A 24,053-nucleotide genomic window follows, 5' to 3' on the forward strand; every position below is an offset into this window, starting at 1 on the left:
TGCTCTGTTTCTGTAGTTCCCAACCAGCAACTGGATTGATGCTGCTGTTGATGGAGGCCAGCAGCAGGCAGGTGTCTGTAGGAATGCAAGAAAGTATATTCAGAGAAGAAACTGCAGAGCAGGATAAACAGCTGAGAACCAAGGGCACCCCAGAACAAAAGGATAACAAGTTCAAGTAAGCTGTGTGATGGCAGACCCTAATCAGAGGAAGAACGTGTGGCTTGGAACAGCTCATGGCCCTGATTGGATAAGCACCTGCATGCATGGTTAAGGAGTGGTTGTAGAGTATTTTGTTGACATGTAAAGGAGAGTGGTAAAGTTAAAAGAGAAAACTTGCATACAAGAGATGTTAGAACCTGTAATAAACCATTTGGATTGTCCACATCTGAGTCTGTGCCTCAGACGTGGCAGGTGTCAAATATGAAATTAGTGTAGACAGAGAAGTTGAGGAAGAGGTGTATGCCGAGTGGGATAGCAAAGAGGATGGAGAAGAAAACAGGGACGAAGATCATAGAATCATAGAATAGAATTACAGAATGGCTTTGCTTGGAAGAGACCGAACTGACGTCCGTGACAGGACAGGGTTGCCAACATGACACCATACGTCCTCCCTGAGCAGTTCAGCCATGAACTAAACCTAAACTTAATGAACAGGATCACAACGGAAAGAACCATAAAGTGAACAAAAAAAGCAAAAACTGAGAAAGCACAAGGTGTCAAGAACCACTCAGCAGCCTTTGGAGTGACCCAAATCACACACAAAGTACACAAGCATGGAGAGCACACTGGTGAGGGCCCAGGGCACATGGAGGCAAGGACGTGCAGAAGAGAAAGCAGGCATCCACAACAGCCAGGTTCAGGATGTAGGCAATAAAGATATTCTTCTGGATGTGAAAGCTGAGATGCCAGAGGATGCCCCACACAGGCAGAAGAGCAGTGTGGTACTACTGGTAACATTTTGGGGAAAATGGACTGCAAAGCATCTGATCCCATTGCATCCATCCCTGCAGTCTCCATAGGTGGTGAGGCCATGGTGTTAGGATGCATCTCCCTCCTCCTCCTTGCGGTCTACTGCTCATATGGGGAAAGGGAACAGATGGAAGAGAAAGCAGTGACTCTCAGTGCCGTGCTTCTCTGGTTATTCAGTCTGTGGTGTTGGGGGGGGTCTCTTTCTTGGAGATGTCCAAAACCCACCAGAACCTGGACCAGAGCTCCTGCTCTGGCTGTGGCCCTGCTGGGATAGGAGTTGGGGAGAGGGACCTAGAGGTGTCTCCAAGCCTCATCTGTTCTGTCCTTCTGTGATCCTTCTCCTCACTGCTCCACATCCCTAAGGTGTACCAAGGGTCCCCTTGCTATGGGCATTCGAGGAGCAGGGCCAAGCATGAGGCACCTGTGCTGTTGCAGGGCCAGGGAGAAAGGCTTGGTGGTGTCACTGTCCCTGGAGGAGTTCAAGAAATGTGGAGATGTGCCACAGAGGGGCATGGGTTACTGGGCATGGTGGGGGGATGGTTTGAGCTTGGACCTAGCGATTTTAGTGGTTTTTTCCAATCTTAATGATTCTATGATTCTATAACTGGGCACTGTGGGGATGGGTTGATAGTGTAGATTTGATAACCTTAGAGTTTTTTTCCAGCATTAGTGGTTCTATGATTCTATGATTATATATCCACCCTGTAAAACTCCAGGTTTGTTTTGCTTCCTTGTTTACAGCAACACGTTCCTGCATCAGAAAGCCCCCAGCCCAGCAGTACCAGCAGTCACCTTTCTCTGGCCAACCCTGCCCCTGACCCTCTGACAAGAGGCTGACAGCAAGCTCAGGGAGAAACAAAAAGCAGAAAGCAAAGCTGGAGTCTGACTTTTACAATCTCTGCCACATCCAGAGCCAGCTGGACAAACCTCCAAACCATGGGAATTTATGAATGAACTGAACTTAATCCAAATTCCTCTGGCTGCAATGCCCAGCACACCCTGGGGCTGATTTCTGCAGCAGACCTGCAGACCTCCATCACTCACACACCTCCACAGCAGCAGCACCTGGTTGTGACCCATCGCACTCCAGCAGGGCTGTAGCAAACAGAGCTCCTTTCACTTAGGTCTGCTTAGTTGGACCATGTAAAGTTCAAGGATCTTCATGCAGAGCTTCCCCATGGCTGCGTGAGCAACTGCGCTGCCAAATCTCACAGCAGCCACTATTGCTGTCTCTGAGTCTCTCACTGCCTTACCACAGATGTCCTTCCCCTAACCACAAGCCCCTCAGCCTCACCCACTCCAAATTCCCCTCAGCACATTCCCAGCCCCATCTCAGCTCTGGAGGAACGCGTGGAGCACAGCTGTACCAACAAGAGGCTGGAGACATTTCCACGTGACAGAGAAGGATGTTGCCTGCTTCTTGTCTCTTTTATGAGGACAAAAATGGACATCTGGAGAAAAGCTCCACATTGTCTACAAAATCATATGAATCATCTTGAGAATTCCCCTTTTCCAAAAGGGAGAGGTTAAATGCCTATAAGACAAAATGTGCCTAGCCTACAACAAAACTTCTCGTGCCTCCAGATGTCTGAAATTAAGCTCCAGAAATCCAGTCCCTTTTTTCTTTTTTACCAAAAAAGTATAATTTGTGAATCCAAACAGAACACAGCAGTGGAGAGAGCATTCTTCTGAGTACCTGTGTCATTAAGGGCATTACCAATAACCGATGGGAGCTGTTAAGAGCTTCTTGAAAGCAACTGTTGCTGTCAGTTGATTGTTACTGCCTGAATTAGATTGACAAAAATGGCCATTCTTGGTTCCCCTTTGATGGTGTATTCCTTCATACCCTCCAGAGATCTTGGCAATTATCCTCCTGCTCTTCCCAGAAGAGAAGTTGCTTCTGCCAGATTTACAGGCATCACCACCATTGCCGTCACGATCGGCACCGCCATCATTGCCACCACTGCCAATATTGCCAGCACCACAACAGTAACAGCCCAGTGAGGAATGACAGAAATGTGGAGCAGAGAGAAGGGTCTCGCAGGTGCCATTCGCTGTGCAGGAAGATGTATTTTTAATCAGAAACTCATGAGGAGCAATTCACAAATGTCTGTTTTCATGGTTTCTGGCAAAAGACACTTCCTTTGCGGGAAGGAAAAAAAAAAAGATAAATAAAAACAAGGAAGCAGAGCTCTGACGCAGTGGTGGTTATAAAACATTCCTTGACACCATCAGGAGTCTGCTGAGGCTCAGGGAGTTAGTGTATGTGGCACAGGGGAGTCAAGGGACAAGACCAGAGACATCGAAGAGACTGGGGAGCATTCCTCATTGCACAAGTGGCCTGAACGGATCTGCTTCAGGATACAGATTCAAAGGGAGCATGAGATGCTGAGACACAGACACGAGTCTGCCCAAGAGTGGACGGAAGGGCAGCCCTAGCCTGCTACTCCATAAAATTAACAGTTAAGTGCAAAGCTTTTCCTCGTTCTCCTTTACTCCCTCCCTCCCTGCTCTCCTGGGGACCACAAGCCCTTCAGGGTTCTTCCTATGCATTGCTGCAAACACTGGCAGTGCCCTGCCCTCATCCTTCCCTCTGCCATCCTGCATTGCCCCTACTCTGCTCCCCACCCATCCTGCTGCCTCTCAGGGCCCTGCTGACCCACCTCTCTGGCCACAGACAGGACCACCTCCTGCAATGGAAACCAGCCATGCAACACCATCCCCCGGACTGCCCAAGGCTGATGAAGACATGTGTGAGATGGATGTCTTTGATGCAGTTGTGGACGGGGCCACGCTGCTCATCAGCCTGTGCGGGCTGGTGGGTAACGGGGCCGTCCTCTGGTTGCTCGGCTGCCGCATCCGCAGGAACCCCATCACTGTCTACGTCCTCAACCTGGCCGTGGCTGACTTCACCTTTCTCCTCTTCACGCTCACCTCCGCCCTCCTCTACCTCCTCAACAACCTCTCCTGTTTCACGCCGCCTCTCGTAACCTTCCGGCTGCTCCTCCTTCTCTCCCTGCTCACCCACAACATGGGCATGTACCTGCTGGCAGCCATCAGCATTGAGAGGTGTGCATCTGCCTTCTGCTCTGGAAGAACCCACTGCCACCGCCCCCAGCACCTGTCAGCCGTGGTGTGTGCCCTGCTCTGGGCCCTCTCCATGGCTGTCATCGCCGCGGTGACATCCCTGTGCCTGTCGCACCAGCTTGAGCAGTGCCGCCTGGCACTCATCGCCATGTACATCCTCAACTTCCTCCTTTTTGCCCCATCCATGGTCATTGCCAATGTGATCCTGCTCATTAAGGTGCTGTGCCGCTCCAGACAGTGCCAGCCCGTGAGGATCTACATCGTCATCTTCCTCACGGTCCTCTTTTTTCTCCTCTTTGGAGTCCCCCTCAGTGTCTGGAATTTCAGGCAACATTTCAGCTCTGCCCCGGAGCAGCACCAGGTGGCTTTCCTGCTTGCCTGCATCAACAGCAGCGTCAACCCCTTCATCTATTTGCTGGTGGGTGGTGGCAGGAGGCACTGCTCTTTGGCAGCCCTCCAGGTCTCCTTCCAGAGGGTCTTCGAGGAACAGGGTGATGATGGGGTGGGCAGCGACAACTCTGTGATGCACACGCTGAGCCCGGCCCCCTGAAGCTTTTCCACTGCTCTACATCAGGGAGAAAGCTGGGGCGGTTTCCCGGGGAGCACGATCAATAAATACCTACTTTGTATCCTGCGATGTCACTATCTCGCTGAACCCTTCTGCTATCTGCAGAGCAGAGAGACTTTCAGAGATCAGTGTGGGTACAGGATGTGTGTGCAGCCTTCCTATCCCCGAGGTGCTACTCCCACCCCCCTCTGCTTTTGGGGACCATATGCAAGAAGGACGAAACCCATTCAGTGCCCTAAGCCTCTCTCCCCCAGCCCCTGGGCGACCCCTCCCCAGCCTTGCTTCCTCCTGCTGATGACACCAGCCCTGCACTCCAGCCCATGTGTTGGTGCCTGTCCCCATTCTCGTGTCCCAGTGAGTCCCCAACATCACTCCCTCCACCCCCGGCCGTGCAGAAGAATGAGAGTCAATGGCAGAGCAGCAGGTTTATTGGGGGGCATACCCGGAGATGCCCGCTGCGGAGCCCAAAGCGGAGATGCCCGCAAAGAGCTCCAAAGCGGTATTCCTCGAGGCTGCGGCCGCCGGGCCACTCAACGGATACTGAAGGTCTGCGTTCTCCACTTTGCACGCTGGAGGGCAGCAGAGACCCGCACTCTGCATCGGCCGGAGCTGGAGAACGCGAGGACGAAAGGGGTGGGGATGAGACGGAGACGGGGGGGAAGGATGGGATGGGATGGGATAGGAATTGCATGGGATGGGATGAGGGTGAGACGGGGGACAGGATGGGAAACAGGATGGGAAAGTGTGGGATAGTGAGGCAGGAACAGGTACTGGGATGGGAATGGGAATTGAGAGGGGAGGGAATGGGGCAGGACACGACAGGATGGGGAGAGGAAGGGGGGTGGAGATGGGGATGAAGATGGGGACAGAGATGGGGGCGAGTGAAGGATTGGGCTTGAGATAGGGATAGGAATGGGATAGGACAGGGAGGAGAAGGGAGAGCTTATGGAGATGGAATGGGGACGTGGAAGGAATGGGGATGGAGTGGAGACAAACAGGAATGGAATGGGACGGGAATAGGGGTAAAATAAAGACTGTGCTTGTATGTAGCCATGGGAAGGCAGGCTTGGCCATGTGGGTGTGGGCATGAAGCTAGGACGGATGCTGTGGCCAGCACGGTTGCAGTGGGCTCTCAGGTGGAGATCACAGTGACCCCAGTCTCCTCGAAGACCCTCTGGAAGGCGACCTGGAGGGCTGCCAAAGAGCAGTGCCTCCTGCCACCACCCACCAGCAAATAGATGAAGGGGTTGACGCTGCTGTTGATGCAGGCAAGCAGGAAAGCCACCTGGTGCTGCTCCGGGGCAGAGCTGAAATGTTGCCTGAAATTCCAGACACTGAGGGGGACTCCAAAGAGGAGAAAAAAGAGGACCGTGAGGAAGATGACGATGTAGATCCTCACGGGCTGGCACTGTCTGGAGCGGCACAGCACCTTAATGAGCAGGATCACATTGGCAATGACCATGGATGGGGCAAAAAGGAGGAAGTTGAGGATGTACATGGCGATGAGTGCCAGGCGGCACTGCTCAAGCTGGTGCGACAGGCACAGGGATGTCACCGCGGCGATGACAGCCATGGAGAGGGCCCAGAGCAGGGCACACACCACGGCTGACAGGTGCTGGGGGCGGTGGCAGCGGTACCAGAGTGGGCACAGGATGGACACACACCTCTCAATGCTGATGGCTGTCAGCAGGTACATGCCCATGTTGTGGGTGAGCAGGGAGAGAAGGAGGAGCAGCCGGAAGGTTACGAGAGGCGGCGTGAAACAGGAGAGGTTGTTGAGGAGGTAGAGGAGGGCGGAGGTGAGCGTGAAGAGGAGAAAGGTGAAGTCAGCCACGGCCAGGTTGAGGACGTAGACAGTGATGGGGTTCCTGCGGATGCGGCAGCCGAGCAACCAGAGGACGGCCCCGTTACCCACCAGCCCGCACAGGCTGATGAGCAGCATGGCCCCGTCCACAACTGCATCAAAGACATCCATCTCACACATGTCTTCATCAGCCTTGGGCAGTCCGGGGGATGGTGTTGCGTGGCTGGTTTCCATTGCAGGAGGTGGTCCTGTCTGTGGCCAGAGTGGGGCATCAGTGAGATGGGGCAGGGAGCAGAGCAGGGGCACTGCGGGGTGACAGAGGGGAGCAGGGGGGGCTGCAGGGAGGTGTGTGGGCACAAGGCATGGTGTGGGTTCCCCCCATTCCTACCTTTCCAGGCAGCAGCTCGGGGCCGGTCCTGGCAGGGCTGTGTCCTCAAGATGAGGTGATTTCAGGTCTCCGGGTCGCCAGAAGACTCCCTTTGGATAACAGCTGCTCTCCGGGTACTGCTGCAAGACCAAGTCAGGTGGCAAGAAGTGCCGGGCAACCCAGCAGCAGCAGCTGTGGCACCAAGCCTCTGCCCTCATCAAATTTCTGTCGGGCTTGACAGAAAGGAAATGTTTTGTCCAAGAGAATACCCCTGAGGACAAATACTGCAGCAGCTTCATCTTGCTGTGAAAGAATCTCAGTGCTTTTAGGATTCAACCTGATATCTCTTTAAAGTGGCAATTACCACCTTCCTAATTGTTTTATTGCATTGCTATCTCCTCCCCTACTCTTCCCCATTGCTGGCATCCTTCTGAGATTGTTCATTAATGTCTGTGTTTGCTTTCAGCCTGTGGGCATGACATGACTACTGTGGCTCATCCACATTGTCATACAGCAATGGGAATCTTTGTTTCGCGACCAGACGAGGGTCATGGGAAGAATCTCCTTCTCCAGAGGGTGTCCAAGCGCTTTGCACTTGTTGGTCCTGGACCCCGCAGCAGCAGGACAGAGCCATGGGTGGCACTGGGAGGCACTGGAACAGGCCCTGAGGAGGGATGAAACTCCCCAGTGCATCACCTGCTGTGACACACGGTGGCACTGGTGGGGCCGTGAGTCACTCCCTCTCTCCACCCTGGACTTTGCCTCTTGTGGATGCTCAGGGCAATAAAACTGGGAGCAGGGAGGGAGTGGGACAAGGGTGGGGGCCGGGTGCAGCATTCAAGGCAGCCCAGTTCCTGTCCCAACACCCAGGCCCACAGTGTCCCATGCCGCAGGAGCTTGGGTGTCAGAGCTCGGCCCCAGGGCCACCCGAGCCCACAGTTGCCGAGATCAAAGCTGTCGTGGTCGGGGATGGGGGATGCGGGAAGACATCTCTGCTGATGGTCTTCGCCAGAGGGGACTTCCCCAAGGTGAGGGGCCTCTCGCTCCCCCAGCAGCACCGGGATGGAGACTCCCACTCAAAGGACCTCCCCGTGCCACCTCCTGTCCCCACCAGGTCTACGTCCCCACAGTGTTTGAGAAGTATACGGCCTCCTTCCGGATCAGCGGCAAGCCCGCCAAGATCCACCTCTGGGACACAGCAGGTGGGACGAGAGGGACAGCCCCCGGCTCAGGGTCTCCCCCAGATGGCACCCTGCTGCCCAGGCATCCCCTGGGCTGGGGACAGGTGGGGTTCCTCTGCAGGGAACCTGTGCGTGACGGGTGACGGTCTGCTGGGGCACCGCAGGGCAGGAAGACTACGACAGACTGCGCCCGCTGTCCTACTCAGACACCAACGTTGTCCTCATATGCTTCGATGTCACCAGCCGCAGCAGCTATGACAACATCCTAACAAAGGTAACACGGCCCCACAGCTGCTCCCACTCCGTGAAGGGGACGTAGAGCTGAGGCTGCTGCTCACCCCGCTCTCCGTCCCAGTGTCTGTCCCTATTCCCGTCCCTCTGCCTAAACATTTTCCTGCCCCACTGTCAGTCTGTCTCTCTGTCTTTCTCCTCTGCCCGTTCCACTCCCACTCCCCATCTTCTCCACAGGGGACATGCCATAACAACATGTCCCCCGCAGTGGTACCCAGAAGTCAACCACTTCTGCAAAGGTGTCCCGGTGCTGCTGGTGGGCTGCAAGACTGACCTGCGTCAGGGCCACCACGACCCCGTCACCTTCCAGGAGGTCAGGGCCTTTTCCCGGTGGGGGAGGGATGCATTCTGTGTCCCCCCCCTGGGGCTCAGCACTGCTGCCCGCAGGGGGAGGACATGGCCAGGCAGGTGCAAGCCACAGCCTACTTGGAGTGCTCAGCACTGCACCGGGAGAATGTCAGAGATGTCTTCATTGAGGTCTGCACCGTGGCACTCCGTGGTGCCCACAGGTCCCGCCGCAAGAGGTGGCCCCGGAACGGCTGCGTGCTCTGCTGAGTCCCAGCGCTGTGGAGCTGGCACGGGGGCAGCCCTGGTAGCCGGGCCGCTGGTGCCCTCCTGGGGGCTGGGAAATGACTTGGGGACCCCCTGAGCCCTGCTGGACAGGGGCATATGCATCCCCATGTAGCACTGGTGTGGTGTGCTATTAAAATTCAGAAATCATCAGCATGGTGTGGCGTTTGTGGTCAGCCTCGGTGTATGGATGGGATGGGGATGGAGATAGGCTGGGAATGGGGTGGGCTGATGTGATGATGGGGTGGCTTGAGATGGGAACAAGGATGAGGGTGGGATGGAGATGGAGGCTGACAAGATGGGATAGGGATGGGATGGGATGAGGATGGGGGTGAGATGGAGATAAGGATTATATGAGTTAGGTGTGAACCAACTTAGAGGAAACCAACCTACTGTTCTAACCACATGACAATAAGTCCCTTGAGTCCATTTTAAATGAAATTTTAGCTTGTCAAAACTCCAGGCAGTGGCTTCTTTCCCACTGGGGATGAGCTTTTACGAGGGCTGCTCTGAAAGCAGTGTCCCTGGGCAACCTGACCCAGCGCCTGATCCGGTGGGAGCTGGAAACGGGTGGAATTTGAGGTCTCTTCCCACCCAACCATGCCACGGTCTCGTGTTAACGTGTGTGTGTGCACGCACAGCATCACAGCACGCGCCCACCCGTGCATGAATTACTGCTACACATGTGTGCGCTCCCGCACGCACACAACCCAGCGCGCGCACAGGAGCCCGCGGGGGCGCGCCCTCCCTCGGAGAGGTTCCCCGCACGCATGCGCGGAGCCGTGCCCACGCGGGGGCGTGGCCAGTGCGCCGTCCCACGGACACGGCCAGTGAGGCGCCCGCGGACGTGCGCATGCGCATTCTCACCCCTTCTCTCCGGCGGGGCGGGGCTGGAGGAGCCGGGCAGAGGTAGCGCATGCGCACAGCGCCCACCGATGGAGGAGGCGGGTTGGAAAGGGGGGGGCGCGGGGCGGCGCAGGCGCAGTGCTGTGGCCGAGGCAGTGTGTATGTGAGGCTCTGACGGGTTCAAAATGGCGGCGGCGGCTCCTGTGTGAGGAGGGGAAGCGCGTCCCGGGCGGGGAGCGGGCGGCGGGCTGACGGGAGGGAGCGGGCGGCGGGGAGCGGGGATAAGGCTCGGCAGGCGGTGCGGAGGACGAGGAGAGGGCGGAGAAGGGCGAGGAGGCGTTGGGCCGGAGCGGGCCGGGCGCGGGGCCCGCGGAGCGGCTGTTGGGCCGGCAGCTCGCGGGGCTGTCAGCGGGGGCGCAGGGGGCGGCGGGGCTGGGGGGCGGCGGCGGCGGCGGCGGCGGGCCCGCAGCGCTCCGAGTCTGACCCGGGGGTTCTCCTCCATCTGCTGTGTTCGTGCTGTGCTGGCGGCAGGAGAGGACAAAGGCGCAGGAGGGACCTGGTGAGCCACTGGCGGCGGGGCGGGGGAGCCCGGGGGCCGAAAGTTTGGGGGGCGGAGGGCGGCGGTGACAGCCCCCGGGGAGTGACAGCCACGTGCTGTGGGGGTGTAGCGAGGAGTGGGGACGGGTCGGTGGTCCGCTCAGCCCTTCCCAAGGAGCTGCAGGGGGCCGGGGGCTTTCTGCCGCTTTAAAATCAGCGGTGGAGGTACTACTCCCTGACACCGCTGCGTCACAGGGGTTGGGTCACGTCTGAGTGTGAGACTCCTTCAGACGGGAGCTGGTGTGTAGGGTCTGTGCGGGGTGCTCAGTGTGCTGCTCCTGGCCTCGGATGCCCCCGGGACGGTGGCCGTGTCCGGGGGAGGAGCTGCTTCTGTAACACGCAGCCCTGCTCTTTGGGCACCTGGCTGTTCCCTCGGTCCCTCTAGATGATTGGCGGCAGGCACCAAGTCTTGTCCACAGTGATGGTGCCGGTAGGAGACCCATTGTGTTACAGACCCATTGCCTTACAGAACAGTCAGCAAAGTCACTTATCCTGGGTCGTGCTTAAAGTTAGAGTCAGAGCATTAGGGGTGGGTTCATTGCTGCGCTTGGGTTCAGGAAAGAGGGAGGTGGGTGCTTCGTAGCCCTGTGCCTTGCCTCACTGCTTTCCTTTGATTTCCAAGGAGGAAGAGGACGACGACAGCAGCCCTGGAGTGTCCTTCTCGCTTTCTTCAGAAGAGTCGGAGATGGAGCCCGAGGAAGAAAGGATCCGTTACAGCCAAAGATTAGTCAGTATTGGCCCTTACCAATCAAATTCTTGGTTCTACTCAGCTGAAGGTTGAAAAGGCTGTCACTGGCAATAGGTTTAAACAAACAAGCATTGCAGTGTATGGCTGTGGGTACTGGAAACCCACTTTGTGGGTTTTGCCCTGGTGGAGGGCACTCATCTGCTGAGCTCTGGGAGAGGGCAGCTGGGGGATGGCACTGGGATGCAATACTCCTGGAAGGGGCTGGATGGACGTATAGAGTGAGTGTCTGTGTAGCTTCTGGCACAGCAGGTTTCTTCCATGTGTTTGTAACAGCCAGGGAAACTGCAGTGATGTATGTCAATCTGGACTCGATTTGAGCATTCTGTGAAATTGGAGAAAACCAGCTTTGCCTTCAAGCTCCGATTTACTTGTGTTCATGCATGCATCTTCTGGTGTTTGTGTTCGTTCAGAGTTGTTCTAAAACTTGGTTCGCAGTTGCAGCGGAAGGGGTAGTTGCTCCATCTCCAGCAAGTCAGTCTCGTGCTGTTTTGAGATATTTGTAAGCCCTGTGAGAAGCACAAGCACCTGCTCTGTAATAGCTGAGGCTGTGATAGGGTTTGTCTGTGAGTCACAGCAGCACTCTCCTTCAAGGTGCTGTCTGTGAAGTTAAATCCTTATCCTTTAATGCTCTGACACCATTGAGTATGAGGCAACACAGTACTCTATGTTAAGCTCTGCCCTCAAACACAAGTCATTGTAGCTGCTCTTGCTGTTGTGTGTCTGACCACTGGTGCTGGGATAGAAATCCTCTGAGCAAAGACAGAAGCAGTTGTTTCAGCCCACGTGGAGGGAGGATGGTGCGCAGGCACCTGTAGCTTGTCTGTAGCCCTGCTTTGCTAGAGGTTTGCTCCTTTTGAAGGTGGATCTTTCCAGTCGCTTTGGTGGCTTTCAATTTGGTAATGCTGCCAGAAGCTGCGGTCCTACCTTGTCCTCATTCACCTGTTTCTTTCTATGACTGTGTGGCAGGCAGCTCAGCTGAAGGCAGCCACTTGTAGCCAACATCATAGCTTCCTTTGGGAAAAGATTTTGGGTTTTGGCTAAATTACGATTGTAGCTATGTCCTGCTGAAGTAACTCAAAATAGCTGGACAGAAACAAGGCAGTTGAATGCTATTGGCAGCCAGGAGTACCAGTTTAAAAACTGCTTGTGAGCTTGCAAAAAAAAAAATCTCCAGAAAGAGTTGCTGTCTGAGTGCACCTGGCCCAAACTCTAGCAGAACACACTAAGCTGGATCAGTGGCTGCGTGCTGATGAGCTGCATGTTTAAGGGGCTTGGGAAGGCACATGGGCAGCAAGCAGAGGATGAGGCTCACCTCAGCTTCTGTGGCCTCGTGCTGTCCCTGCTGGCCTGCAGCCCAGAGGAGGGCATGGCCCTAGTGTTCAAGGTGAGGTTTAGTGGTGGGGTTTAGTTTGTGCTTTGCTCTTTGTGGGAGCCTCCTGCTTGCTGCACTTCGATGAGGTTTCTTTGCAGACGTGTTTGGTTTTCTTTTCCTAGATGCTTTCTCACAACTCTTTATCCAGCTCTGGTTATAATCTATTCAAATATTGTATTCTCAACATATGCGTTGCTCTTGGGAGTTGGTTTCTGTTTATGTGCATTAAAACACTTAGATGGGGAAACAAATAGTTGGAAGTACACATCTGTGCTGCTGTGAACACTGTTGGTCTTGTGTGTGAGTGCTGACAAGCAAGTAAATATATTTTTGAAACTACATCCAAGTGTGATAGCAGTCCCACCAGGCAAGCAGACTGGATCAGAATAATTGATAGTGGTGAAGAGACTGAATTAATTGCTTTGGCACAATGGTACACATGATCTGTCAACAGAAGCTGACTGTCCAGTGTGCCAGTGAACTACGCTGACAGCGCCTTGCAGTGCATCACCCTAGTCTTAAATCTTGACTGGTGTCATTTGGGATGTAGAGAGAGTTTCAAGAGTTTTGTGTTTAGTGAACAGTACTGTTACTGTAGTCTTTTTCAGCCGAAGTCTGATGCATGTCAATTTTTTGAGCAGATATGAAGATAAATTTGTCTGTGTCGTCGCTTCAGAGCGCTGTTATGAAGCAGTACTGCGGGGACGGGCTTGAGGTGCTGGCTCTGTAAGCTGGAGATGGATGTTTATAACATTTAACAAAGGGGCTGAAACACCCTGTTATGTCTTGAGGTGGTAGTTCAGCCTGGGCACTGACATTGCCACAGTCCTTCTGTGAGACATTTCAGTCCAGCTTTTGCACAGCAAAGCGGGGAGCATGCTGGAGCCAGAGCTTGTTGAAGGCAGGAGTGGGAGATCACCACCACCCCAAGGACCAGTCCTGCCTGCTGGGGTCTGTAACGCTGCCAGGTCAGTAGTTGTCCTACCTGGAACCATGCCTGAGATAACAGCAGCCTGGCAGAGCCTCTGTCTGAATTTGGCTTGGAGGCTGATGTCCCAGAGCTGAATGCTGCTTCAGGGGATGCAGGATCCTACCCTAGGTAAAAGTCATTGGGAGAACATATCCAAATGGCTGGCTGGCCCCCACCTCCAGCAAACCTGGTGAGACTGGAGAGGTGGCAGCCTGCAGCGGGGAGACAGGGTGGGGTAGGAACCTCCTCAACCAGCTCTGCTGCTGGAGAGAGCCTGCAGTGCAGCCACACCCTCCACCAGTGTTCACTGGGTTCTGGCATGAAGACGTGTGCTGCCTGGGCCCTGGTGCCTGTCCCTGGCTGCTTGGTGGTACAGCTACTGGAGACGGGTGACAGAGATGAAGGGCAGTGGGCTGCTGGAGGGTGAGAGCTGAAGCACTTGCTGTTTGTGCTGCAGGTGCTGAAGCTTGCCGGGGTTGTGTGGGACACTGTCCCCATGTCTTGCTCTTCCCTCTGATTGGAGCTTTTTGTGGGATTTGAGAGGAGGCCTGTCCCTAGCAGCCAAAACCTGAGGCCTCTCCTGTAAGTAGCAGTTCACAGGCCTGTCCTTACTTGTCCATGCTGCCCTGGACAAGTTGCCTGTATTGGTGGTACTGGCTGGGGGCAGGGTGATGCCAATTGCAGGACACAGCATGGACTGGGAAGACTCTTTGGTCAGGCAGGCTTGTGATGAAGCTGTAGCCCTTCTCATGTGGCCAAGGTTATAAACTGCCCCAGAGCTATGAGGGGAAGGTTGAGAGGGTGTGGGCCAAGTGAGATGGCAAGGAAGAGGATGTATCATGGGTGAGCGTGAGATCTGCGACTGCTGAAACATGCCAACCTTCCTATTGCCTGAAGGATTGGTCTGATAGAGCCTGGTACAAAAGTCTGTCTTGGCCAAACATTGCTTACTGCTGGGCATGCCTCTGTTTCCCAGTCTGGACTGAGCCTAGACTGATCAGATAATGAATCTCCAGCGTGCCACTGCCTCAAGCTGAAGACACTACAAATGAGCCAGGTAGAATAATTGAGCCCTAAATAATTTAGGAACTCTGTTCAGATTTGTTCTGGGTCAGCTGTAGGGACTGAGAAGGAGGGAGTTTTGCTTGTTGTTGGCAGCAGGTTGCAAGCAAATACTGTTGCTTGGAAGCTTTGGAGATCAGTGAGCATTCAAATACTGGAAGAGACTCTCGATCCTGGGGAGAACGTGGCCCTGAAACCAACAGGGTGTTGTTCTTTCGACAGGGAGGGATGCAGGAGGTGAGCAGCCCCACTGACTTCTTGCTGAGTCTAAGCATGCCTTGTGAGCATCCTGGAAGTTGCAGTTACCAGATAGAATTTGGAAAATGTACCAGTGCCTTCTGTTAACAAGCAGGTTGTCTCAGGGCCATCCCAGCTGGAGGTGGCACTAATAAGATATAACCACCCTCATTCCCCCAGCGTATCTTTATTACTGGTTAATAAATCATGAGCCCCCCAGACTGGGGGCTGCAGGGCACTTGTTTCTGTGGAGCATTGATTCACTTAGGGCAGTCTGCTCAGGGATGGAGTAACAAGGTAGCTGTCCCTGAGCTGCCCTCCTGCCAGCACTGGAGAAGGTTCCTGTGGATCTGGGAACCAGGCATAGTGATGGGGGAAAGGAGCTGGCTTTCACCCTGCTCTGTTCAGTGTGTCTGTGTTTATGCGTCTCTGTTGCTGTAGAAACAGTGCTGGTGGTGAGCAGTGTGAGCTGGCTGTGTGGGGATGGCACTGTGCAGCTCTGTCTCAGGGTCCTGAGGGGTTTGTGAGAGGAGGAGCTGTGCAGTAGGAGGGATCAGCAGAAGGATCAGGTCGTTGCTTGCTAGGGGTGTTATCTGGAGAAGCAGATCCCAACTGGTGAGGTGTGTTCTTCCTCTGGGAGAGATATCCAGAGGGGATGGTCCCTTCAGACGTGGGCTTCCTTCTTTGCCTTGTCTGCTCTTTGATGGTAAAAGCCTGTGGGGTGAGAGGGAAACAGGACAGCACTGCAGAACTCGGGGAGGAAGAGAAGCAAGTGGTGGGGAAGTATGAGGTGGCACAGGGATGCCTGTTAAAAAGTAACATCAAGGAGTCTGGTCCTTGCTGTTACATTCTGAGGGTGTCTTGCTCTCTTGTGTACTGCAGCTGTGGTTTTGGGATGTAGCTGGAATAGCTAGAAGGGAAGGGAGCAGGCTAGCAGTGTCCCCTTTTGTAGGGTTAAGCTGTCTGTGTCTCTATAACTTGCTGTAGACTGCTATTTGCATGTGTCACTGAGCCCCAGTTGGAATAAGGAAGGGGCAAGCACTAGACCTCTTGTCTAGTGGAGCAGTGACTGTGTGGAGGAAGGGGGAACCTTTTTGGTAGATGGTTGCGCTGTGTTCATCCCAGTGGTTCTGGGTTGTTTTCCTTCTTTGCAAGCATCCTTGACCCTTGGCTTGTCTAAGAGACATCAGGGTAGCAGAAGTTGTGCTATAAGCCCTGTGCCCAGGTGTTCCTGCAGTCCAGCCTTGCTTCATGTCCGTGGTTAGTCACAACTGGCAATCGGCTGTTACAGAGCTGGGCTGTAGGAATCTCGCAGGGTCAGCTTTTCCCTGTTGGGAAACTTGAGCTGCCGGATACAAAGCTCAGCAACATGGTGCAGTGTGGATCATGAGGATTTGGGTGAAGCTTGCGTCACCTTCAAGCCTGCCTTTTTGGAGATGTTTGATCTGACTTGTTCTGTTTTTGCCTTCCCAAAAAAAGCAAAACAGATCACAGTGCTGTTAATGCTCATCTATGTGGAAAAGGCAAGAGGTAACCCAAAGATATTTGCTATACTCAGTTGTTAAATAACGAAGCTTAACTTTTTTAATTTTTAACAGTCTTCAGTGCTCAAAAGATTTGTTTTCAGTCCTGGAAGGTGGCATGGTGGATGATTTTGATGATCCTTTCTGAGCTTCTTCGCTATTGACATGGAGGCAGGGTGTGTCTGGGTACTGGGGTGTTGTGGCTGTGCTATAAAAGTCTCTTGGGAAAGTGGTACCCATAAAGTGAGTGGCAGGTGACTGGAGGAGCAACATCGTTTACAAAAGCAGTGCTAACTCTTCGGGACTGTTGCCAGACGTGCCCATCTGTGGTCTAATCTAGCACATTCTGCCCTGTGGCTGCCAAGTGCAGGGCAGCTGCCAGAGTTCTGTTCCCTCTGCCCCTCACCTATCCTTAAGCCTTGCTCTAGTTCCTCAATTACTCCTTGTGTACATCTGATTTTGTAACCCAGAACTGCAAACCAAAGTGCTCTCCCTGCTCGTGCTGAAAGTCTGCCAGCCCTGCTTCTGATGGGAATCCCTCCTGGTGCTGCAAAGTCTGGAAGGGCTCCAGCTCTGCCTGCACTTCTGTCCGCTCCTTAGCCTGCTGCTGGAAGCAGGAATGTGCAGCCTAGGATGCACCAGGTCACCTTGGCAGGTCTTTGAGAAATGTGGGAGGGAATGGGGGGCACTATACCTGCTGGGTTAGTCTCTGTTCCTCTTGTGAAGGCAGGCAGTAAACGAGTGAGCTCAGTATGGCTCTTATCCACCAGAATGATGGCATGGACAGGGCATGCAGTGCCCTTCTCCCTTATGAGAAAGATCCCACATGGCCTTCATGGTAGCCCTTGTAGGTAGTGGAGCTCAGTGTAGTGTCCAAGCAGTGCTTGGCGTGAGGGGCTTGGACATAAGCATGAAACGTGCCCGTGTTCTTGTCCACATTCCTCCTCCAGAGTAGTAAGAGAGCCTCTCAGGAGGCAAGATGCCCTGGAAATATAGCAGGAGAGGGAGAGCAAGGGGTGGTCTGATCTGATGGAGCAGGAGGCATGATGTGGGGACAGGAGATGCTGAGGCATCAAGGAGGGGACAGGAAGTGACTAAAAGGCTGTTGGTTTCACTTTGTAAATACAGGAGCTCTTTCAGCTTAAGGATGGCTTGTTCTGTTTTCAAATGTGACCTTGTCCTCATTCTTCTCTCCCATGAGGTTTCTTTGAGAGCAGTCCTCTGGTTCCCCTCACCAGCTGCTGTGGTAGAGGGAGATGTCCAAGGAATGCCCTGAGGAGCAGCACTGTGGAGGCACTTCTCAGCCTCCCTTGGAGCAGAAGGATCAGAAAAGAAGGGATGGCACTGCAGCTGCCTGCAGGATTCATATTCATGCTACCCATTTCCTACGTTAAGCAAGTGGTACCCAGGAGGGCTGGAAAGCAGTGGTGAAAGACAGATAGCGTGGCTGAGAATTGCTGGCTGGCTGCTTTTGGAGGGTGAACAAAAAACTGTCTTTCTCTTGACCCTGTCTGCACCTTTTTCTAGGCTGCTTGTTGGTTCTTCCTTAGGAAGACTCATCAGGATGAAAAATGCTGGTGTCCTAACGCAGATCACAGAGCTAAAAAAGCAGTATTTGAGTATTGCTGCTTGGTACACTGGGGTTGTCCCATAAGGATGCATAATGTACCTGACTTGCATCGCTGTGCTGTAGCTGGAGATTCTCATAGAGCCAGTTTTTGGGTGCCTCTTGGTGTGAGGGTGCTGTGTCCCTGACAAGAGCTCCAGTTGGCCATGGCTATGTAAGGGAGGGCTGTGGAGAAGCTGCAGGTTCCAGGAGAGCAGGACCCGACTGCAGGTATCTGCCCACAGTCCTGGCAGATACTGCCTCTCCCAAAATGCATGCTTAAGAGTGCAGAAGCCTTTTCTCCCTGTCTTCTCTGCATGCACTGAAATGTTGTTTTTCCCCACCCTGCCAAGACAACAATGGCATGAAAGCACTGAAGCTGTACTTGAGTGGCATTGTATAACTGATGGGAGCCATTTGTATTGTGGCAGTGCTTCTGGGCCCTCAGCAGTGCCTGGGATTGTGTTCTGTAGGCTGCTCAAACGGGGAAGCTGGGCTCTTCCCTGCCCACAGGAACAACTGAAGCTAAGGGGACCATTTAGCTTATGCTGTGCTGGTAGCAGCTCAAGCATTAGACTTTGGAAATGGTGTAGCTGGAGGAGACAGTCCCCTTCCTTAGGTGCTGTGCTTGCAACGTGGGAGCACGTGCATAAGTTAAAGGACAAAGTTGGTTCTATCTAATGCTGTTTTCCTCAAAACCAGTCTACAGTAAGTGTGGATGGCACAGCCTAGCCCTCTGCTCACCTGATCCCAAACAGGTGGGAGCCAGGTACTTCAGGACGTGACCACTCCATTCTGCACATCCTTTAATGAGCCTAATGGCCCTGGCATCTGAAGCTTGTCCTGTAATCTATGGCAGGGAGTTTGGGAACACAGCAAAATTAATGGGAGGAGGTGAGTTGCTCTGCCTTGGTGGGGGAGCAGCTTGGAATGGATTGATTCTGGAAATGGCAAGGTGGGATTTGGGTGCTGTAGGGAGGAGAGAAAGCTTCCCCCAGTTGTTCACTCAAGTTGTGCACTCAAGTGCCCTTCTGCATCAGAGAGGTCCCCTGCCAGAACAGTGGGCTCTGGTCACATGGCTTACCCCGAGGTGAGGGCTGCTGCCCTGTTAGCTCCCATCCCCTCTCTGACTGGCTCCTGATAAGAGTGTCTCTAACTGGGGGAAGCCAGCCTAGCTAATGCAGTGCAGGCTGGCTGTTAACTTAGGGGAAATAGGGAGCATTCCCACGATGGCTGCCGGAACACAACCAGTCTCTGTAGGAGTGGCTAGCAGCTGGGGACAGTAATTTCTTCCAGATCCAGCCATGCTAGGAGAGGATGTCTGTAAGGCATCCAGTACAGATGTACTTACAAGACCCTCTAAGAAAAGGGTTGTTCTTCTCAAATGCGTGAGTAAATCAAACTTATGTGCACAAGCTTAACCAAAGATGAAAAGTAGAGAACACTCTGCAGCAGAAACCCCTTCGTCACTTTGGCATTCTAGCAGGAGTTTAATTTCATAAATGCTGTGCAGAGAAATACTGATGTACCCATTAAAAAAAAGCAGGAAGCATTCTTCTTTCTTTGCCCCAGTTACACCAAGTTGTCTCTCCTTATCCCTTGTTGGTGTTAGTGCTCACTGGGAGCAGGCCACCTGTCTGCTGTACAGTCAGACATACACAGATTTGTCAGTTGTAGGCAAAGCAAATATGGTGGTGTGTTTGGGATCCAGGACCCAGGTTACCTATTCAGATTTCCACGTATCTGCTGGAAACTGATACCAGCAGTGTTTGCTGTGTAGGAGGCTTAGGGGACAGCATAAAGAGCAGTGGCGTGCGGGCTCCACTCGGGGAGCAGAGCTGTGCAGGCTCACAGGGACCACTTGCTGCTGGGCAGAGAGGGAACAGCTGGGAGTTGTGCATTCCTCCTGGTACAGAGCTCTCACTCCTGGCCTGTTCTCTCTGCAGCGTGGCACAATGCGGCGGCGTTATGAGGATGATGGCATCTCCGATGATGAAATTGAAGGGAAGAGGACCTTTGACCTCGAGGAAAAACTCTCCACCAACAAGTTTAATTCTACCTTTGTCATCTTCATGGAAGGCAAAGGTTTGTGCTGTGGCCACGACTCGTGCTGTTGTTGTCTGTAACCAGATGCTGTGGTTTTCTTCTGCACCGAAATGTGATGTGTGAGATCACCTTTTCCCAACGTTTTTAAGGGAAAGCTGACAGTGATCCCAATTGACACACCAAGCCTTCTTGTCTGCCAACATGAAAGGCAAATCACTTTCCAATGTCCTACACTTTGCTGACTTTTGTTTTCCACCCCTCTTCACTAAAGCTGAAGAAACTGACTGCTATTCACACACGTTCTGTGCTTTGCTGTCTTGTAAACTGCTTTTGTAATCCATGTAGAGAGGAGGAGACAGGAATGTTATGCCTGCTCCCCTGCAAGTCCTGCAGCAGTCCCCAGGCAGCTTGCAGGCAACGTGGAGTTTATCAGTAGAGGTTTGGTTCAAGCTTCCTAAGTCCCTAAGCCAGGGAACTAGTAACAGGGAGCATGTGTGGGAAATGGCGTGGCTCGCTCTGGAGTGCTGGCCTGCAGCTCTGCACGCTTGCTGGTACACGTGGCAGCCAGGAGCAGGAGGTTTTGCCTGGGACAGCACCTGGAATTGCAGCCACATGTCTGCTAGATTCTCAGTTCAGAGTACATGAGATCTCCCTGCTGTCTTTTACCATGTGCACAGCTCAGTGGGATGTCCTTTCATCGCACGACCAATGCAAGCCCTCATGAGGATTTACTGTGAGGGAGGAGGTCTTGTTTGGCTGTAAGTTTCTTAGGGAAGTGAGGACACAAAGCCCGTGGTGTTCTTCTGTCTCCCCCTCCCTCCCAGGAGGGTGTCCAAGAGCTGTCAGCAGCACATGCTATGCTGCTTGCAGAGCTGCCACAAAGGAGTTCCAGGATTTCTGCACGAGTGTGGGAATGGCAAAACTCCCCTGATGAACAGCTGTGCCCCAGAGATTTGAGGAGGTTCTGAGCAGTCTGAGTAGAGTCCGAAGCTAGTTTACAGGGAGCAGGGTCGAGCTAGAGATCTTGTCTAACCTCTGTTTGTATATAATCCTCTGTAGGAGTCTTGCCTAACACCTTCTTCCTTTTCTCCCCACACTAGACTTCACAGTCGAATACATCCAACGGGGTGGCCTGAGAGACCCACTCATCTTCAGGAGCTCTGATGGCCTGGGTATAAAGTAAGTTTTGGGACACAGTGGTGGGTGGCTCCAGCCTGACTTCTTGCCTGACTGTTATGTGCAATCTGATCCTGGTTGCTTGATCTGTGTTCTGCCAAGCCAAAAGGACTGTGTCCTGTCCACACACTTGAGTAAACAGAAAAGCATCTTCCATCTCACATATCCTATTGCTACTAGTCTACTTGGGCTTAAAATGAAAGGGTTGAGTTGGCTGTATGTGATCACAGTTCAAGCAAGTACCTGGCAAATGTTACTACTGCTCTGATACGACATCTGGCTTGTATTTTTTTTTTGCCTGATAACACAGGCACATGTTGCCAGATATTCTACAAGATGCTTGACTATCTGGCATTTTCCAGAAGTCAAACCTGATCTGCCCAACATATTTACTGCTAAGCTGCCATCTCATTGCTACAGTAAGTCAATTAAGGTTTACTATTTTGAGTATATAGCTGTACTGATTAAAGACTTGGTAGTGTTTGGTGGTGTACCTACTATTGGTATGTATATATACAGCATAGGATACGTAGTTTTAAGGCAAGTAATACTGCATCAAAACATTACTGCTGTCAAGTTGGAGGAACAAATTAGCCCTAGCAAACTTTGTCAGACCTACCATCAGCAACACTGTTCTCAAATTCCTTGCCTAGCTATGAAGGGATGGGCAGTACATAATGGAGTGCATGGTACACTGTGCTGTGGTGAATGTGTGAAGGAACGGTGCCAGGCTCGGTCTTAACAGCTGTCTGACTTTGGAGGGAACATATATGGTACTGAGGGTCACAGGGCGGATGGAACAGGATTCCCTTGAGCTTTGGGTTATTTCTTCGGGTCTGAAGCTGCTTGAATGCCTGCCTGCCTGTTGTGCTTGGTTCTGTAGCATTTGTGCAGATGCAGTCGAAGTAGTTATGTTGTGTAATATGCTTCTACGAGTCTAGTTGTGTCCTTTGTATTGTGGCAACCCATGCAAACAGTCTTTAAAATGAGAGTTTAGCTCGATTCATTTGTCAGAAGTCATTGTGCTCTGTAGGTGTCATATCCTCTTCCCAAATTACTCTTACTTACCCAGACTTGTGCCACTAGAGACCTAGATGTATGGTCCTTGTCTGTATCTTCACCTGCACCCATGAGACAAAAGGAAAGCACAGTGGGGCTGAGAAGAGGTTACAGGTGGGAAGAGTATGCAAACAGAAGTGCTTCATGATTTTTTTTTAGCAAGGTGTTTGTCCCACAGGATGCCAGATCCGGACTTCAGCGTGAACGATGTGCGGCTGTGTGTTGGTGAGTGTCTCTCATTGTCCAGGAACCATAGCACATATCAGTTGCACCCAGAGAAGATAGGGAGAAACAGGGAGTCGTTGGGTGTATCAAAGCTAGAGGCCTGGTTTTGTGGCTTCCCTAGTGTGCAGCTGGTTGAACCTGAGCCATATTTTGCCAGTGGATCGCAGCTTTTATCTCCTCGAGGAGTCTAGTTTGTTCTGAAGCAGCTTCTGTTTTGATGTGGGTATGGAAGAGGATGAAGCTGTGGGAGAGGCAAAGACATTGCATGTATGGGTGGGTGGGTTCTTTGAGGAAGAGCATCTAGAGTGTCTTTTCTGGGTGGCCTGTTGTGCACAGAGATGGCTCCAGTAACATTTGTCTGTTCTGACAGGGAGCCGGCGCATGGTGGATGTCATGGATGTAAACACACAGAGGGACATAGAGATGTCCATGGCACAGTGGGCACGCTACTATGAAACACCTGAAGCTGAACGGGAGAAACTTTACAATGTCATCAGCCTGGAGTTCAGCCACACCAAACTGGAGAACCTGGTGCAGAGACCTGCTACGGTCAGTACGGTTCTTTCTGCAGGGATGTCCCTTCCCCTGTGCTTGTGGTCCCCTGCTCTCAAAGTGCAGCCCAGTGCATGAGTGGAGCAGGAGAGGAGCTGTTCATAGCATACGTGTGCTCAGCCAGGGCTGTGCTCCGGGAGCTGTTGAGCTGTTTTCTGTGACTTGGATCCAGCAGCTGATCTTGGAGTACTCTGGGGCTGTTCAGTCTCCACTGTAGTGACCATGGTGTGGGTCTGCGGAGAGCTATCCTGTTCACTAGCTGTCAGCAATTGGAGAAATTGAAGTGATTTGCAAAGGAATAATCAGAGTAAACCACTCCTGTTGACTGAGTGTCAAGAACACAGAGGTCAAACAAGCATCTGAGCTTGGTTAAAGAGGTGCAGTGTGCTATTCAGAACGGGGATGCTATCTCCTAGCCTCTCCCTGTTAGCTGAGTCCATTGTCTCTTTGATGCTGGTTGCAGAGCACTCTGTGCCTGAGAAGTCTAAAATCAGACAACAGGGCTCAGCAGTGCTTGCTGCATTTTGAAAGAACAGCAAAATCTGGAGTGAAGCTTCATGGTTTGCTTGGGAACAGTGAACCTGTCAGGATAACACCCACTTGTCTGACTGCACAAGGTGGTAGGAAGAGTTGCTGATGTAAGGTGCTGAAGCCCCTGAGGGCAGGGAGTGCCCTGGAATGGGCACAGCAGTCTGACAGACAGGTGAAGAACTAGCTGACCCCACTGAAGTGTGACAAGTGGAGTATCTGAGGTGAATGTCCTGTACTCACTCTGCACTCAGCAAAGAGAAACAGGCAGCTCTGAGGGCCGCTTGTTTCTCTCTGCTAACTGTAGAGGGAGCCTGGATATCTCTGTTTGTTCTGACTGCTCAATCTTAGCAAGTTGTAGCCCATCCATGCAGATGCTGCCCAGCAGATTTTTTGTGTAAGCCCTGTGTATGGCAGTTTCTGACTGACCCTTAAGTGGAAGAGCAGCATACCCGTACTGTGCTTGTGGTCTTGCAGTGGTGTTTGCTGCTCATGTTAATTCAGAGGCTCGCTATGATCTCAAATGCTTTACATGTAGGATTGCTGCAGGGGCACAAGACAAGTTGCTGAAGTGTGCAGGAGCCAGAATGAGAGCATTGTAGCCATTCAGCTAACATCTTCATTTCTTTCATAGGTCACGTTGTTTGTTGTGGTTATGCTCTGAACTGA

General features: G+C 52.8%; 4 protein-coding genes across 4 annotated transcripts in view; 3 read left to right on the plus strand and 1 right to left on the minus strand.

Moving 5' to 3' along the window:
- The first annotated feature begins 3,646 nt into the window (after positions 1-3,646).
- LOC136060732 (mas-related G-protein coupled receptor member H-like) lies at positions 3,647-4,784 on the plus strand. The gene has a single exon (XM_065755504.1). It carries the CDS (start codon positions 3,665-3,667, stop codon positions 4,604-4,606), a length of 942 nt encoding a protein of 313 aa, XP_065611576.1. The 5' UTR covers positions 3,647-3,664; the 3' UTR covers positions 4,607-4,784.
- A 945-nt stretch (positions 4,785-5,729) lies between these two features.
- Positions 5,730-6,708, minus strand: LOC136060724 (mas-related G-protein coupled receptor member H-like). The gene has a single exon (XM_065755497.1). The coding sequence runs from the start codon at positions 6,660-6,662 to the stop codon at positions 5,757-5,759; it is 906 nt and encodes a 301-aa protein (XP_065611569.1). The 5' UTR covers positions 6,663-6,708; the 3' UTR covers positions 5,730-5,756.
- A 788-nt stretch (positions 6,709-7,496) lies between these two features.
- RHOD (ras homolog family member D) lies at positions 7,497-8,978 on the plus strand. The gene is made up of 5 exons (XM_065755771.1): positions 7,497-7,823; positions 7,910-7,997; positions 8,141-8,250; positions 8,476-8,580; positions 8,655-8,978. Exons 1-5 carry the CDS (start codon positions 7,680-7,682, stop codon positions 8,820-8,822), a joined length of 615 nt encoding a protein of 204 aa, XP_065611843.1. The 5' UTR covers positions 7,497-7,679; the 3' UTR covers positions 8,823-8,978.
- An 845-nt stretch (positions 8,979-9,823) lies between these two features.
- The window catches only part of KDM2A (lysine demethylase 2A), a 31,930-nt gene continuing 17,700 nt past the window's right edge, over positions 9,824-24,053 (plus strand). The window contains exons 1-7 of the mRNA XM_065755484.1: positions 9,824-9,888; positions 10,215-10,242; positions 10,903-11,007; positions 19,745-19,883; positions 20,945-21,023; positions 22,258-22,304; positions 22,675-22,853. Of these exons, the coding sequence (XP_065611556.1) occupies positions 9,869-9,888; positions 10,215-10,242; positions 10,903-11,007; positions 19,745-19,883; positions 20,945-21,023; positions 22,258-22,304; positions 22,675-22,853 (597 nt within the window). The 5' untranslated portion in view covers positions 9,824-9,868. The remainder of the gene's footprint in view (positions 9,889-10,214; positions 10,243-10,902; positions 11,008-19,744; positions 19,884-20,944; positions 21,024-22,257; positions 22,305-22,674; positions 22,854-24,053) is intronic.

Source organism: Cyrtonyx montezumae, unplaced genomic scaffold (assembly GCF_038088225.1).
Source record: "Cyrtonyx montezumae isolate F1298 unplaced genomic scaffold, pur_monq_1.0 scaffold_10, whole genome shotgun sequence".
Classification (NCBI taxonomy): domain Eukaryota; kingdom Metazoa; phylum Chordata; class Aves; order Galliformes; family Odontophoridae; genus Cyrtonyx; species Cyrtonyx montezumae.